The sequence below is a fragment of the Podarcis cretensis genome (assembly GCF_951804945.1).
Source record: "Podarcis cretensis genome assembly, chromosome: 10".
NCBI lineage: Eukaryota > Metazoa > Chordata > Lepidosauria > Squamata > Lacertidae > Podarcis > Podarcis cretensis.
This window is the reverse complement of record NC_137179.1, coordinates 8,977,946-8,995,775: the sequence shown is the minus strand read 5'-3', so window position 1 is coordinate 8,995,775 and position 17,830 is coordinate 8,977,946. Positions and strand designations below refer to the sequence as shown.

General features: G+C 44.4%; 2 protein-coding genes and 1 long non-coding RNA gene across 3 annotated transcripts in view; 1 reads left to right on the top strand and 2 right to left on the bottom strand.

Moving 5' to 3' along the window:
* The window catches only part of LOC307225377, a 216,792-nt gene that overhangs the window by 2,957 nt on the left and 196,005 nt on the right, over positions 1 to 17,830 (bottom strand). The window lies entirely within an intron of this gene.
* Positions 314 to 8,342, top strand: LOC307224849 (TRPM8 channel-associated factor homolog; the record flags this gene model as incomplete). The annotated part of the gene is made up of 7 exons (XM_079992022.1): positions 314 to 430; positions 2,196 to 2,308; positions 2,576 to 2,730; positions 4,023 to 4,259; positions 5,295 to 5,632; positions 7,178 to 7,429; positions 8,001 to 8,342. 6 exons carry the CDS (start codon positions 314 to 316, stop codon positions 7,415 to 7,417), a joined length of 1,200 nt encoding a protein of 399 aa, XP_079848148.1. The 3' UTR covers positions 7,418 to 7,429; positions 8,001 to 8,342.
* LOC307225204 (endonuclease domain-containing 1 protein-like) lies at positions 9,063 to 11,580 on the bottom strand. Its single transcript, XM_079993067.1, has 2 exons — positions 11,140 to 11,580; positions 9,063 to 9,765 (listed from the first exon to the last, which is right to left on the bottom strand). The coding sequence occupies exons 1-2, from the start codon at positions 11,419 to 11,421 to the stop codon at positions 9,241 to 9,243; spliced, it is 807 nt and encodes a 268-aa protein (XP_079849193.1). The 5' UTR covers positions 11,422 to 11,580; the 3' UTR covers positions 9,063 to 9,240.

The window sequence follows — 17,830 nt, the reverse complement described above, 5'->3', positions numbered from 1 at the left end:
TGTTTCGGAAGTCGAACGGTCTTCTGGAATGGATTAACACTGTATTGTTTTTAACACTTGATTGGGAGCCGTCTGGAGTGGCTGGGGAAACTCAGCCAGATGGGCGGGGTATAAATAATAAATGAGGCTGCATGTTAATATTTTAATGTTTCAATATTTTAATTGTTGTATTTTAATCTTGTTTTTAAGTTGTATTCATTCAACTTGTTTTTATTATTGCTTGTTAGCCACCCTGAGCCCGGCCTTGGCTGGGGAGGGCGGGGTATAAATAATAATAATAATAATAATAATAATAATAATAATAATAATTATGATGTCCTGGTTTGGCATTGCAGGAGACGAAGCTTGGAGAAGCACCGGCCTTTATGTTCCTCCGGCAAAGACCGTCACTTTGCTCTTTCCGCCCAACGCCATCAGTGCTCAGTTGCAGGTAATGCTCTTTAAACCTCAGTCAGGGCTGTGACTACAGCTTTGAGGTGGCAACTGGGTTGAAACAGTTAGCTCCTCCATCTGTTTAAATCTCTGTCAAGTGGATCGGGACCAGGCTGCTGGGAGGAATGGGGGTGGCTGATCATTTCCCCTTGTGCAGTTTTCTTGGTAACCCTTCTCCCTCCCAGCAGATTTCCCTATCAGAATACTCAGCAAAAGCTATTTGGAAACGCTCCCCTGGGGAGAGACTTGACCCTTTCCCTCCTCCCTAGGAGGAATACAGTGGTACCTCAGGTTACATACGCTTCAGGTTACAGACGTTTCAGGTTACAGACTCTGCTAACCCAGAAATAGTACCTCAGGTTAAGAACTTTGCTTCAGGATGAGAACAGAAATTGCATGACGGCAGCGCAGCGGCAGTTGGAGGCCCCATTAGCTAAAGTGGTACCTCAGGTTAAGAACAGTTTCAGGCTAAGAACGGACCTCCGGAACGAATTAAGTTCTTAACCTGAGGTACCACTGTATTTGTTTTCCAGCCAACTTTTATTACTCAGGATAGATCCACCAAAATCAATGACCATGACTAACTTAGGCCCATTAATTCCAATGGGGCTAATCAGGGCTACTTTTCCAGAAACAAGAGGTACCAGAACTCACCATGAACACCTCCCTTGTTCTCTTATAATGGCAATAGTACCCACTTGAGAAGTGCAGAGACTGAGCTGTGGTGCGTTCTGGCTGAAAAAAACACACCCTGGGGCTACTCAAAAGTTAGCTGAATAGAACCCTGTTATTTCAACACTATCGGAATTTGATTTATTGATTTTACTGCACACTGTGTTATTTCCATGGGATTGTTTCATTGTGTGTTTTAATTATAGATTTTTTTATTTCATTGTTTCTTTACATATGTTTTTATATTTTGTAAATGGCTTAGAAGCCTATTTCTGTCACTGGTAATACAGTGGAACCTTGGAAGCCGAACGCCTTTGAACTCAAAACGTTTTTGCTCCCGAAAACAGAAGTGATTGTTCTGGTTTTTGAATGATTTTCGGAAGCCAATCATCCAGCGTGGCTTCTGATTGGCTGCAGGAAGCTGCTGCAGCCAATCAGAAGCCGCGCCTTGGTTTTCAAACTGTTCCAGGAGTTGGATGGAATGGATTAAATTCGAAAACGTAAGGTACAGCTGTAATAAAATGTGGTAAAAAAATAGTAATCGTGACAACAACAATAAAAAGAGCAGCATCGGGTGGTTTGTAAGAATAGGTGAATTTCTATGGGAGCCAAGCTTCACACAACCAGGCACCTGTCTCTTGACTGATTTGCAGTCCATTTGACCATCAGGCTACACCAGGCATAGACAAACTCGGCCCTCCAGATGTTTTGGGACTACAACTCCCATCATCCCTAGCTAACAGGACCAGTGGTCAGGGATGATGGGAACTGTAGTCTCAAAACATCTGGAGGTCAGAGTTTGCCTATGCCTGGGCTACAACTTCCAAGATGCCAGTCTCTGCCCCCCAACTCACCAGGCTCTGCTTCTTCACTTGAAAGGGCCCATTCTCACATTTAGGCCCTTATCCTATCTCACAGGGTTGCGGTGAGGATGCAGGGCAATGATAAATGAATCATATCACGCCGAGCCCCTGAGCTAAAGAGCGGGAGAGAAATGGTGTCTTCAAAAGTTCAGCCAATAGCAAACCACTGCCCTCGAGGCTTAACGTTTTGTACCACCTGGTTGCTGAATCCATCATCCTTTTTTCCAGGTCCAGATTGACTGTGGTTCCGATGACCTGAGCGACGCCGAGGAGTTTCGGCGTCCTCCGGTAGTGATGAGGTGGTTTGAAGTGAAGAGCGAAAGAATGGAAGTCTCCAGCTTGTGGGGTGGCCTCTTGTGTTGGTTTCTGCTCTCTCTTCACTGTGCAGCGAAGTGCTTGTCATGAGGCAACGTTTACATTCCAGTCAGAGTTGCTGTTGGAGTTTCTCACGGGAAAGGAGACTGGATGTGACGTACACTGGTTTCCTGTTTTTCACTGTTCTCACTCAGTGCTTCTCTCCGTGCTATAGAGGAGAGAGGATGCTTTCTCTGCTCCGGCAGAGGCAAGATGTTTTTCTGTAATCTACCAGCTTTGAAAGGTAAATAAAGCAATATAGAGTATGTGCACGTATTCCTCATCATTCCGCTGTGCACGGGACACTGCAAACACAACATCTTGTACATCGTACTGCCAAAGAAGTCTTCACTGGGTGCCATATCCGTCACTGTCGAAGGGGCTTCCCTGGCTCCTTATTTCAAGCTTGGTAACGTGGCTTACCTTTGAAAGAGGCAGGGGACATACTGTATTTTTCGCCCTATAGGACGCACTTTTTCCCCTCCAAAAATTAAGGGGAAATGTGTGTGCGTCCAATGGAGCAAATGCAGGCTCCTTGGCTTCAGCGATAGCAGCACGAAGCCTCCAAAGCGCAGAGGGAGCGCTCCCTCCACGCTCCGGAGGCTACACGTTGCTTTCGCTGAAGCCTGGAGAGCGATAGGGGTCGGTGCGCACTGACCCCTCTCGCTCTCCAGGCTTCATGGATAGCCGCCTGAAGCCTTTGGAGCGCAGTGGGACCTTGCGCTGCGCTCTAAAGGCTTCAGGTTCCTTTTGCTGAAGCCGGGAGAGTCTTGCTTCAGCAGAGAGGGAGAGTCTTCAGCAGAGAGGGAGAGCTGCGCAGCGCCCCTTCAGCCAAGCGGGAGGAGAAATGGAAGGGGCTCCGTTTCTCCTGCCGCTTCGCTGAAGGGGCGCTGAGCAGAGAGGGGGAGAGTTTTTTTCTTGTCCTCCCCTCTAAAACAAGGTACATCCTATGGTTGGGTATGTCCTATAGAGCGAAAAATACGGTATGTCGTGTGGTCAGAAATCTGTTTGAATTAAGATGTGTGGTTACCCAACCACATCGTTATGTTCTCTCTAAGCCCGGCAAAAACACACAGCTTGATGTTGCCCATTCTCGCCATGCTTCCCAGTGCCCATTATAGGAAGAAATATCTGTCCTTGCACAGTTAAGAGTTAATGAACAACACTTCCTCCCTGGGTAAATGGTAGCGCACCATCTGCTAGTGCTCTAGATATCTGACTGTTCCATTTGCTCCTTTTAATGCAAATACTAGAGCCCAGCCAGGTTTGCACAAGCCGGCAGTTTTGGTGTAACATAAACACACTTACCTGGAAATGAACTTACTTGTAAGACTCCCTTGCCCACTTCCATTTGCATCCCAATCAACAGCTGCTTTCATGCCATTTTGTGGGGGAAAGCTGCCTTACTGGGGACCATTATGCTACACAGCACCTGAAATGCGTAAATGCAAAATGAAGCCCATTCAGAGCAAGGGCAATGTCGCCCGGATCCATTTGCCTTTACTCTGAATGCACCATCAGACTGCCTGAGGCTCACCACCCACGAAATTGTTGCCAGGGCACTCTTCTCGGGGTGGATGCGCTGGCAAAAACCTCTCCGTCCTATGTTGTTGTTGTTGTTGTTGTTGTTGTTGTTGTCCTGTTCTGCACAGGGATATGGAGTTAATCAGCATTACCACTTTTTGAAAATGTTGCATTTAGGTGAGACGAGCCCATCTGCTTGGAATGACATCCGCCACTTCCCTGCTCCTTGGGCTGAGTTAGAAACGGAGAATATCATCTTCACGGTGCCCTCAGAAGATGTCCGTACAATGGACAATCTAAAGGATGTGCTCATCATCTGGGGCGAGATGATGAAAGCAGTGGCCAAGTTAGCAGCCATCCCTCCCCTTTTCCCCAGACCAGAAAGGATAGTGGAAGATGTCCAAATCTCTGGTGGTAAGTACAAATCCGTTCATATACGCATGGATGCAAACAGTAAAATACTGAGATTTCCACAACCTTCCCGTCTTTAGATAAGCAGTGAGTTCTGTAAAAATGTCCTCAGAGATGTATCGGAGCTGCAGACTTACACTGGCTTTCACCAGCATGACTTCTACAATGAATGTTTGGAATCTGTGCTTTGGTGAAAAGACAGCTAAATACCACCCATAAACAATTCCCATTTGGGGGGGGGGGGATGAAGGAATAATGGTTAAATTATTTGAAAGTAGTAAGGTAAAGTGACCCCTGACCATTAGGTCCAGTCGCGGATGACTCTGAGGTTGCGGCACTCATCTTGCTTTATTGGCCGAGGGAGCTGGCGTTTGTCCGTAGACAGCTTCCGGGTCATGTGGCCAGCATGACTAAGCCGCTTCTGGTGAACCAGAGCAGCGCACGGAAATGCCGTTTACCTTCCCGCCGGAGGGGTACCTATTTATCTCCTTGCACTTTTGATGTGCTTTCGAACTGCTAGGTTGGCAGGAGCAGGGACCAAGCAATGGGAGCTCACCCCGTCATGAGGATTCGAACCACTGACCTTCTGATCGGCAAGCCCTAGGCTCTGTGGTTTAACCCCCAGTGCCACCTGCATAGTACTCGAGCACAAAACTTACCCCTTTATTTTCAGTGGAGAACAAGATCTTACCATCTTATTTCAGGGGTTGCTAATAAGTCCCATTTGTGAGCTCCGTATCCTGAAACTGCAGAGATACTGCCTAAAAATAAAATAAAAACCGTTGATATTTTTGCAGTTATTTTCAAAGTAGCGACACTTTTCTGGATCTATTGTACCCTACTGTTCCTTTACGAGTCCCCTTTTAAAGGTGGAATATAAATATATTAAAATACAATGCATACATAAACCGCGGTGATACAATCTATTTTAAAGTCTTTGGGGTGCACGTATGTGATTTCTCCACAATGAATTTATTCCGCTTCTGTGGGGAAGAACGAGTCTGTCTTATGAGCCTCCCTTGCCCCCAAATCTCACAGCAGGTGGGATGCATGCTGGCTATCCGATCATGTCTGATGCGACCGTGTCAGTGAAGATCACCGATAGGCAAATGTACACCGAGGGAGCCTGGGATGCTCTCCGGGAGCTGGGTCACAACCAGCAGAGGAGTGGGTGGGATTTCCCACCCCATACCACAGATGCCACCTGCTATCTCTGGTCCATCTACGTCAATGAAACTGTGCTGGAAATCCCAAGAGAGAAAGCCCACCCGGATCTTGACCCCAATGTGAGGAAGAAGAGGGTGAAGGACTATATTCAAGGTGGAGCTCAGCTGAAGGACTTCACAGCGTGGACTGCACTGGAACCCTACTTACAGGTAAATAAGTGGCTGCCCTGGGACTCGGGTGGTGCTGTGGGTTAAACCACAGAGCCTAGGACTTGCCGATCAGAAGGTCGGCGGTTCAAATCCCCGCGACGGAGTGAGCTCCCGTTGCTCAGTCCCTGCTCCTGCCAACCTAGCAGTTCGAAAGCACGTCAAAGTGCAAGTAGATAAATAGGTACCACTCCGGCGGGAAGGAGCAGTAGTGTTATTTGCAGTGTTAAAAAACTGGGGTTTTTTTTCTTGGGGGGGGGGAAGAGCCTTAAAGTGTTGACCTGTGCATAGAAACAAAGTCAGGATGAGTCCTAAGTGGTCACAAAAATCGTTGGGGTTTTGTTTTTTTTGTAGGGAAGGGAGGAATACCGGAAAAAGAGTGGGAATGCAGTTGGGTGTTTGGGATCCCAAAGAACTGCACAACATAGCACAGCTGCAGCCAAGGGGAGGAGACAGGGAGGGGCAGCTGCCCCCTAACAAAAGGCCTGGCCCCCCTCCCAGAAATCCTGGCTACTCTCAGGCATCATCCTGAGCCCTTTTATTGCTGGTCTCATTTGTTCTCAACAGTAGGAGTGGGGAGAAGACATGGGTACTATAACAACAACAGCAACAACAACAACAACAACAACAACAACAACAACAACAACAACAACAACAACAATAATAATAATTTATTTATATCCCGCCTTTCCCAGCCGAAGCTGGGCTCAGAGCGCCTAACAACAGTAAATGTAACAGCTTACATAAAATCACAGTCAATTAATTGAAATACATTCTAAAATCAATTCATTCAGAATCAAATTAATGGCAACCATTGGGCTAGAGTTCTGTGAGGATTACCAAAGGAGGGGGTCGGACTGCGCCTTGGCCAAAGGCCTGGTGGAACAACTCTGTTTTGCAGGCCCTGCGGAAAGATGTCCAGTCCCGCAGGGCCCTAGTCTCTTGTGACAGAGCCTTCCACCAGATCGGGGCCACAGCCAAAAAAGCCCTGGCTCCGGTGAAATGGTCAAAACTGCTACTCTTTTTGGTAGCATAATTATAAGCCTGCAGAGAGACAGGGAATGCAGCACGGAAATTGTTCTTAAGTCCTTAGGAAAGGAACTGTGTGTGTATATATATATAGACACACACACACACACACACACACACACACACACACACACACACACAGACAATGGTACCTTGGGTTAAGAACTTAATTTGTTCGGGAGGTCCGTTCTTAACCTGAAACTGTTCTTAACCTGAGGTACCACTTTAGCTAATGGGGCCTCCCGCTGCTTCTGCGCCGCTGGAGCATGATTTCTGTTCTCATCCTGAAGCAAAGTTCTTGACCCAAGGTACTGTTTCTGGGTTAGCGGAGTCTGTAACCTGAAGCGTATGTAACCTGAAGCGTCTGTAACCCGAGGTACCACTGTGTGTGTGTGTGTGTGTGTGTGTGTGTGTGTGTGTATACTTCTTCCCCACTTCCCCAGTGGTAATTCTGTATTGTTTTGGATGTTGAATGTGATGTCAATAAAAGGTTTGATGAAGATATTTCTTCAGTTGCAGGAGGCCTTTGGCTGGGACCCCTACATCCACATCTTTGCAGAGTACCAAAAGATAACCTCCATCTCAAATGACAACACCTTCAAGATGAATCAGTGGGCAATACGCTTCTCTGCAGAAGTGAAGAAGGACCTGGGCCCTTTCTTTAAAGCCTGGGGGTGGCCGATTACGGATGAGCTCATTCAGGAGCTGGCCAGATCCTTCGGTCCCTGGGCAGGGGATCCAATGAAGGAGTACGAATAATGGCAGATGAAGGTGATGGAACTGGCGGAAATGACTGGCAGAATCCGAGACCAGGGAGAAGAGTCGGTGGAAGAAGATTGGAAGAAATTTAAAGTTTATTTACAGAAACATTGTAAAATTAAGGAATGTTAGAAGGAGGCTGGAATGAAGTTATGTGGCTTTAGCAGAAATATTATAAAGGACTAAGTAAAAATAGATTGTTAATGGATGAAAGGAGGAAAGGTAAAGTTACATTATATTAAGATAAATTATAGGATAAAAATTGGGAAAGATGGAAAGGATTTGCTGAAATAGCTAACCGAACTAGAATACAAAAAAAGGGAGGTGCGAGGAGGTCAAGGAAACAAGTAAATGAAAGATAAGTTATGGGAAGGTTCGTTGTGTTTTTTGATTGTTTCTATTTTTCTGCTTTTCTGTTTTTTATAAAAAAAAAAATATTCTCTTCTTTATTGTGATGTGTTGTTAAGTTTTTGTTTAACTTGGAATTATCTCTTTCTCTTTTTGTAACATTTAAAACTTTAATAAATATTATTTAAAAAAAAATAATAATGAAGGAGTACGAATAGTCCTGAGGAAGCACAAGTGAAGCTAACAGAGGTTGAGACTGACTAAACACAGTGAGCTTGCACAAAATTGACCCCTCGCGACATAAATTCCTTTGTAGTGATTTGCTTGTCAGCTACTGATGATACGGAGCAGTTTATTTGGCTGCTGCTGCTGCTGCCTTAAAAAATATAAGCACCTCTTGCTGAGTTGCCATTTAGTGCTGTACCGGAAGGAGCCTGGTTTATGGGCCTCTCCAGACTGGTGTTTTACCGCTGGTGTATCCCGCAGCTGTGGTGCAGCATGTTCAGCAAAGCTAAGCAGGGTCTGGTGTGGTTTCAAATTGGATGGGGAACTTTTGCGTGTTGAGTTTTATGCATTGCAGGGGGGTTGGACTTTTGGAAGGGTCCCTTCCAACACTACAATTCTATGATTCTATGACACAATAATAGTGCTTTGGTGGTGGGGTTTTTCCTGCTTTATTGTTTTACTCTTTGAATATTTTTAATTGGATTTTAAATGTGTTAATACAAACCCAAGGGGGAGAAAATCATGTTAACAAAAGAAGAATATTTGGGGGACATAAGACAGACATATCATCATCATGAAATGAAGAGATTTGCATCAAAAAAGTGTTATGTCATTGGTATCCTTATAGTATTTAAGAGCACATTTTACCAGGGAAAACTAAAAGGGTGAAACCTGCATATAACCTCTATATAAAGCCACCAGGGTCACATATATATCAAAGTCCCTTTCCTATTTAGGTATAACAAGAATGTCTCCCTTATACTTTCAAATTGCTCTTTCTTAGCAGTTCCCCTAAGCACACAGTACTGACAAACTAAATGTTCAGAAAAAGCGATGTCCCAGATTTTTTGTCTAACCCACCATTCTTGCTGAATACTGATGTTTTCCAATGGCTGGACAAGTAAATCCCATCAAATACAACGGCAGTTTCTTCTGAGTAACCAAACATAGGATTGTGTTACAAGATGGGCAGAATTTATAGAGTGCAATGTTGATAACAACAATAAAACTGCTACCACCTAGAAACACGCCATAGTTTTCATTTTATTTAACAAGGTTTGTGTACAGCTTTTGAAAAAATAAAACATCTTCTCAATTCACCACCAATTTCTTTTAAGAACCTCACAACCTGTGAACAGAATTGGCAGTGAGAGGACTTTGTGAGCATCTGTGGTTGGGAGATGATTTTATACATCATCTTTTCCTCTATCTTGGGGATAAAACTAGCTCTCCCCACAACCAGCTGCACACTAGTTACAGGAACCATTGAAAAGATCCACTTTCTTCTTCCCATAAAGTTCAGCTAGGATTTTCTGGAGGGTTTCCAAACTGTATTCCTTGACTTCATTCTCACTATTTTTCGCAAGGGCAGCCCAGGATTTTCTGTGCTGGTTATCAAGCACACAGCAAGCTGCCGACCAGATGTGGCTGGGCTTATTGACCCTGAGGTCCGAGATATACTCATCTCCAGGCACAGCTCCCACGAGGACGTACATATCACGGCAAGCCTGGGCTTCTTTCTTGAGGAGGCTCTCGTGGTTGGCCCAGCCATCTTCGTTGAGCTTGCTATACTGGGGCACAATATTGGTCAAAGTGGAAGTGGCCGCTCTGCTGTCCTCGTCCGGTTGGTGGCTCACTGGGTTCAAGTGCCCCTTTTCAATGCTTAAGGCCTGCGCATAATCGTCGAAAGTGGCCTGGCTCTTCTTAATCCCTGCGGCGGCGACGTTGGTTTCACGCTCGTCTTCCATGGCCTTCCCCAAAGTCGGGTCTACGAGCTGAAAAACAGCAAGGAAAATATGTCAACTGCTCCCTGCTCAGACATGCAGTGGAACCAGACAGAGGACCTTCTCGGTAGTGGCGCCCACCCTGTGGAACACCCTCACTTCAGATGTGAAGGAAATAAGTAGCTATCCTATCTTTAAAAGACATCTGAAGGTAGCCCTGTTCAGGGAAGTTTTAAACATTTAATGCTGTATTGTTTTTAATACTTGATTGGGAGCCGCCCAGAGTGGCTGGGAAAACTCAGCCAGATGGGCGGGGTATAAATAATAAATTATTATTATTATTATTATTATTATTATTATTAACCAAACCTTTGAGACTGAGGCTACATCCACGCCATACAGCACTACCATGTCACTTTGACAGTCTTGATTTCCTGCAAAGATTTCTGGGAACTTTAGTTTGTTAAAGGTGCTGAGAGTCATTAGGAGACGCCCCCCCCATACCCCCCTCCCAAAGCTACAATTCCCAGAGCCCACTGGGAAGAGGGATTGTTTGCTAAGCCACTCTGAGAATAGTGTAGAAAGCACTACTCAGAGTAGACCTATTGAAATCAGTGACCATGCATAATAATAATAATTTTATTCTTTATGCCCCAGCCATCTGACTGGGTTGTCCCTGCTACTCTGGGAAGCTTACAGCATATATAAAACATAGTAAAATATCAAACTTCCTGATACAGGGCGGGCTGCCTTCAGACGTCTTCTAAAAGTCAGATAGTTGTTTATTTCCTTGGCATCTGATGGGAGGGCGCCACTACCAAGAAGGCCCTCTGCCTGGTTCCCTGTAACTCTGCTTCTTGCAATGATCAAGGAAGTTTCGTTCATTTTAATGGGTCTACTCTTTGAGTAAAAGCTAGTTGGGAACAACCTAATAAGCACAAATGCATTTGTTTATAAAAATGGTTGTATACCACAGTTTCATAAAGTGTATCAAATAAGTTTATAGCAATTATATACGTACATAATAAAATCAGGTAAAGAACTGGAACAGATTCCCATCTAATTATCACAGAAAATGTTTATCTTCATTGGCCACTTAAGCCTGGTGGCAAAGAAACATATTTAAGCAGATGTTTAATCTATAGAAGACACCTGCTGAATTTTGCAGGAGAAGTGAACCTGGGAGGGGGGCTACCTGGTGTTGCTGAACTACAACTCCCACCGGCCCTAGCGAGCAAGAATGATGGGAGTTGTAGTTCAGCCACCGGTGACACTGGTTCCCTGAACCTGCTCTGTTGAATGGAATTCCACAGGGATGGGATGACGACATTCAATTGTCAGCTGAGCCTCACCAAATATGGTGCAGAAAAACAGGTGGCAAATTGGAAGGTCCTTTTGGATTGGGCAGGTGAGAAGTCCCCTTACCTGTGGCTCTATCATCCATCCTTGATATCTGTGTCCCTTCCCAGGTTTGCATTTGTAAGCGGAGTAGATGGGAATCCGCTTCTCCCGGTCGTACATCGTGGCAAAGCGATAGGCGTTCCTATAGAACTGGCAGATCTTGGCTTCTCTGGGTGGCGTCAGAGATTCTCCAGGCGGCATCTTGTCCAAGAAGAACTCGAGACAGTTCTTAAAATCCTGGACCACCTCTCCCTTTGTGGCCGTGAGAAAATGTGCAGCCCCATAGAGGAGGAAAGGCAGTAACATTACTAAGCTGTTTTTACTGTCCTATAGGTACTGTACGAAACCTAGAGGTATCAGAATCGATGCTAGAGGTGGTGAATCAGTGGTCACTGTTAGGATCTTTTAAAGAAGAGGTCAGCAAGAATTTGTCCCAGGGGTTTTTTTGTGTGTGAAAATGTCAGATGTGGCTGTTACGGAAGGGGGGGGCATGTCTTCTTCACCTTCTTCTTCGCTACAATATATCAATTTATTTCCAATTGTCAATGTCAAAAGGGACTAAAATCTATAAAATTTATAGAAAATCAACGTGCCAGTTTGCTCAATTTCTCTAGGACTCCATCACACCCCCCTGTCTAGCATAATCCCTCAAGCAAGGTGTTAAGACCCTAATCCTGTCTGGATGGTCCAGCCAAGCCCTTCCTCCGGACAATACCAGATAATGGGCGATGCATGGCTATGCCATTGTCTTGCCATCACCTGTACTCAGGAAACGTTTATGCATATCTCTACCACTCCAGGCAATCTCTGCTCTGCCTACCTTATTATACTGCTGATCTCTGTTCTGCCTACCTTACTATACTGCTGATCCATACGATCTCTGCCCTGCCTACCTTATTGTACTGCTGATCTCCGCCCTGCCTACCTTACTATACTGCTGATCTATGTAGCCCCCACCTTGATTTGTGTAAACCCACCACCCAATTTCTTGTACTGCTGATCCGTGTAACCCCACCTCTTTATGATGTATATGTGACGTTTTCTGCACTGTATTCTGGGACCTGGAGGGAACCTTTAAAAGTTTATGTCGCCCCACTCTCGGGGTTCAATGCCACTTGTTGAACCTGTTGCGCAATAAACTTGGGATCTCCGTTCATTGCTCCTGTCTCCGGCTGAACTCATTTTTCCGCTAGGACCCGCGGACATTGTCCGACGAGCCGGGTGGCAAGGAAAATCAGCACCCGGAATTTTTCCGTAACAGATGGCGCCCCACGTGGGGCTTTGCGGTTCTCCCGCGTTGCTGACCGGGGGCCCCGAAATCTTCAGCCGGCACCAGGCCATTTTGCCTGGGAAGATCCTTTGGACCCCCGGCCATCTTCCGGGCGGTAATCAAAAGCCCCAGGAGTTCAGCCGGGGAGCAAAGAGGGATCCAGCCGGCTTATTCATCAATCCCGGGATCATCATAGAAGACACGTGAGTATAAGGAAAAGGAAAAATCCAGTGCACTGGTGGGAAAGGGGTGGAAATCTCCTGGCAACTGAATTCTCTGCCCTCCTCTCTATCGCTCCTTCTCGCCTGTCTCTTGGTCCAATTGGTGAGAGAGACCGTGGACTGCTGCTCGACCCAAAAGGGGGTTCTGAGCTCTATCTCTTTCTCCTCTCAAACCCTCCAGTCAGCTGCACCAATTGGGGGTCCGAAAATAAGACGGAGAGACCCGGCTTGGAAAGACAGCCGACTCCCCGCAACGGACTCTCTCAGTTGAAGCAAGGGTCTGGAATTCTTCTTCCGAACTTCCCGAGCGCCCTTACGGAGGGGGCAGGAAGGGGTCTGGCTTTCTGTATCAATCCCAGCCGCACTGGTCGGTGCCACGTAACACGTGTAGCGTGCGTGAGCCCGCTTCCAAAAGCAAGGGGGATTTTCGGTTCAAAACTCTATCCAGGGATCACCCGATCTGGCACCGCACGGCGCGGGCGTTCAGTAGGGCCCCTTTTCCTGAGATTGTGGCGATAGGTAGGAGGTTGCCAGGAGGGATAGCCCATGAGGAATTGGGCAGGATCGGCAGAGTGGAAAAGGACCCCAGGTTATTGACTAAGGAAATAGGAAGGAAATATAAGGAACCGGATAGCTAGAGCTCTTTAAAAACCCACTAAGGAAGTCGCCAAGCGACGAAAGACCCCTCTTTACTATAGCCCCCTGTACAAGTTACCCAAATCCTAATCAACCCCTCTCCTTCTCCCTTCTCTATCCCCCCCCCAAAGAAAACAACAACAAAAGCAACAACAACAACGCATGCTTATATATAAAGGGGTACCCAGTCAACTAAGCATTGTGAGCCCTGCCAGTTTGGTTAACTGGTGGTGTTTGAAGAGGCAAGGAGGCTCTTAAAACCATGTGGGACCTTCCTACTAATTTCACTTAATGAAGCTAAAGGAAGCAGCCCAACTCCTTGCAATAACCAACTAAAGGATGAGAATATGTGTGTTTACATGTTGTCTGTTATGTGTGTTGTGTGTTAATACATATATGAGAATATGTGTGTTTACATGTTGTCTGTTATGTGTGTTGTCTGTTCCTTCTGTCTCTGACAGACTGCCTTTCTTAAGCGCGCATAGTTTAAACTGCAAGCTTGCTTCAAAATTTTAAAACTAAGGAAGCCATGCTAGACCTTATCAGTCTTAAATAAGACCAAATGAGAATGAAGGGTGCAAATGTTTACCCCACCTCTTGCTTTGCCGCAACTTTTCAGATTGTGAGTCTACAGTCTATTTTGGAATGTGAATGTTTCTAATGTTTCTGGAATGTGAATGTTTCTAATGTGAATTAGATGTTTCTGCTGCAAAAGCGTAGTTGAGCACAACTGCTCTCTCAAGCTAAAATGCAGTATATTTATTTCATGAAGCACATAAAAGGTAGAAGCTTTGATAGACAACAATTGTCTATCTATAGAGTCCAGTCCTGATACAAGATCAACTAGGGTTTCCTGGCTTCTTATTGGAAATTACCTCCCCCACTTGGTTCTGTCTCTTTCAGATTCCCCCCCCCCCTTCTTACTTCTGTGCCAAGTGAATTTACTCCTGAGTGAGCTTCCTTCAACAAGAGAAGGGGGCACATTCTTTGCTAAAAGTACCCGACATCTCACCTTCCTTTATATCGTTATTTAAAAATCGTAGTTCAGAGACATTAAATCAAATCCAGGACTGGTTCTATTATTTGAGTGGGTATATCAACTGAAATAACCCTATGCTTATAAAATATTCTCTCCCAGATTCTCTTCCTATCTTATCTTAGGAAACTGTTCTTCCTTTAGAGGGTTCTGTATAAAACTGGATACTTTTCTTTTCCTCTTCCTTAGTACATGATAGGAGCATAGATGTTTCCTTTCCCAGTTGAGAATCTGTACTTAAATGTATATGTCTTTTTGGTAGTACAAATCATGCTGTGAAATCTTGCTGTGAGCCCTATATTTTGGAGGGTTGGACTAGGTGACCCAGGGTCCCTTTCAACTCTCCCAATTTGTGGCTGTGTGGAGGGCCATGTGTCTGCAAGTATTGGAGGATTGGAGGGTAATTCTTAAATTCTGGTGTGGTGATGGAGTTGAAATTCAGCCTAGCTTTGCTCTTTAGTTTTAAAAGGTGAGAGGTGAAGCCGTGATGTTTTGAAGCACAACTGGTAATATCAAGCATTTGAGTGATTACAGTGTTTATGATTTTGTCTGCTATTAAAAAAAAAAAATTCAGACTTCAAAGTCAATTCAAAGTTTAAGCACATAAAATACATATGAGTCTTGACCATTTATCCTGTAAATAAAGGGCAGAAAAATTTGTCTGCAAATGGTAAGGCTGAAATGACTGAGAATGTTAAAAAAATCCTATGAATTCTGACTCTCTGGCCATTTTTTCCCATATATAAGGGTGTGGCATTGTTCCGCGAATGACCAGAGGGAAATCACACAAAATGATAGCCCTTTCCTGTAAATAAAGGAAGCACTCCCTTGCTTGGGCTGCATGAAACATGATCCCTTAGAAAACTTCTTGCCTTGGTAAATGCTTGAATTGCGGAGTTTATTGTTTTGTTTTAAATCTATGCCCTTCCCTTCCCTTGTTCAAATGGTGGTTTGGCCAAAGGATTCAACATTTCAATAGTATAGAAGATTTGCTGAGACATGAACTCCACACATGCACAGAGACTAGATCAGCTAAAAAAAAAAAGAGATAGGAAAAAGAGAGAGAGAGAGGAAGGAGGGGGAACTGTAGAGGGGGGAGAGAGGAGGTTTATGTAAAACTTGGAACCATTGAGAGAAATCACCCTTAATGTGTCCCAAGTTTGAAATCTTAACATGCCAAATTCTTTTCACAGGTAAATATCAAAGCATTCCACCCCTCAATGGGATTTAAGTCACAGACTTTGTTTATGTGCAATTTTAGGAACAGCATTTCCTGACAGGCTTCTCACATGAAATAATTTTCCCTTTTAACAGGATATGTGAACCCCGATAACAAAGTGTTTGTCCCTTTTCCTCCCACAACAACTTTCTTTCTGTTCTGTGAAATCCCTGCTGTAGTAGTGACTTCCATCTCTTTGTGGCTTTGACACTTTTAAAGTTACAAATAATCTGTTTCCATTTATTTAATCCGTTTTTCCATGGTCTATGAAATTAATCGAAGCATAACCAAACATTGTTTGTGGAATGGTATTTGTTTACCTTTTGCCTGAGCATTTCTTATTAATTCTGTCATTTGGCTAGTTCAAGGTACTTGCACAACTTTAAATTGCCATTAAGTCATTTTCCAGTATTTTGCTTTTAACATTCTAGCCGATGTTGTCACATCAAGAAACACTCTTTTATTTTCATTGTTACTTCGGATTTCTTAAAATTCTGTGTCTTAGCATTTATTTATTTTGGTTCCTCATAGGTCATTGTGTGTGTTTGTGTGTGTGTTTTATTATTTTAACTGTGTCTTTTAAGTCCACCCTGCCCTTACAGGATATCACTTCTACAAGTGTGTTACTACGGACCTAATGAAAAGCTTCGCCACCACAACAACAAGACACCAAAGTTTTCAAAGTGGCCACAGCTATCTCTTTCAAAGGATATAGACTGCCGGGGGGTGGAGTTGAATTACAAGGACATTTTCTGACTTTTGAACCTCAAGATACATATATAAAATATCCCAAATGTCTCAAGATATGCAACTGATATTTAATTAGTTTGTTTTGTATTATGTGTTATTACGTAGGAATGTTGAAATGTGTCTGACAGTGTGTCATTTCCACAAATGGGGGGGGGCTATTTTTGTGGCTATTTTTGTGTGTGTTTTATGTCTAATGTCTTATTCCTTACACCCCAGTGGAGGATCCTCATACATTTTATGCCTTTTAACAGATCAGGCTATTATGTAATCCAATGTTTAGACTTAGATGAATTTATAACCATATTTCATTGTTTCACCTGGCACTCTGCCAACTTCCCTACCCATTTTAAAAATGTGCTAAAACTCACTTTACCAAGGAAAAGCTTCAGGAAGGTATATATGCTTTGGTTTAGCAGGAATCATCCCTTATAGAGTTAAATTGACTTATTTGGACGAGTGCCCTTTAAGAGTGGTTTTATTTTAACTGATTGGTTTGGGAAGTTGAGAACCATGGGGCAAGATAAATTCAAATTGGACTCAGTTTGAATTGGGCAAGTGTATCCAGGCTGCAATTAGCTTTTGGTCCTTAATGTGCAAGTGAGCAACTTCCCATGACTGCAAGACCAGAGCCTATAATAATAAAATCCCATGGAATGGCCAAGGCTAGGATATTTCCCTCAGGACGTGTCCAAACCTGTGCCAGCTGTGATGGGTGCCAGGCAACATGGTTAATATGAAAGCCCTAAGTGGATTCACCAGGGATTGCCACTACTGTGAGACCACAGAAGAGCTACCTTGACACCTGAGAACACAAAAATGGCGGGGAACAAAGCAAACTGCATTTTTTTTTTCAGTCAGTAGTGGACCTTCCTGCTAAATGTAAAGCATAGACCACTATTAAACAAAATACGACAGGTGTCCTTTTACGCGATATCCTATATCCAGCTATCTGCACTACTATACTTGCAAATGGCCTTAAGAGGCATGATTTGCAAGTCCCTTTCAGGTTTGCATAAACCCACACCTCTGGTACGGTAGATACTAAGTTATTAGTTAGCGCATATCTATAACACGCATGTACATTGTATTGGTCAGTGTTGCTCCCTCCTTTGCTGCCCTGCTCAACCCACCTCCTTTTCCATTAGGGCCTATTCCCACTCACACGGCACCCCTACCTTCACCGAGATTTAGGGTGCGGAGAAAAGATTTGCAAGTTCTTACAGAACTTTAATGCAAATCTATCTCCGAATGGGGGACTGTTACGGAAGGGGGGGGCATGTCTTCTTCACCTTCTTCTTCGCTACAATATATCAATTTATTTCCAATTGTCAATGTCAAAAGGGACTAAAATCTATAAAATTTATAGAAAATCAACGTGCCAGTTTGCTCAATTTCTCTAGGACTCCATCACACCCCCCTGTCCAGCATAATCCCTCAAGCAAGGTGTTAAGACCCTAATCCTGTCTGGATGGTCCAGCCAAGCCCTTCCTCCGGACAATACCAGATAATGGGCGATGCATGGCTATGCCATTGTCTTGCCATCACCTGTACTCAGGAAACGTTTATGCATATCTCTACCACTC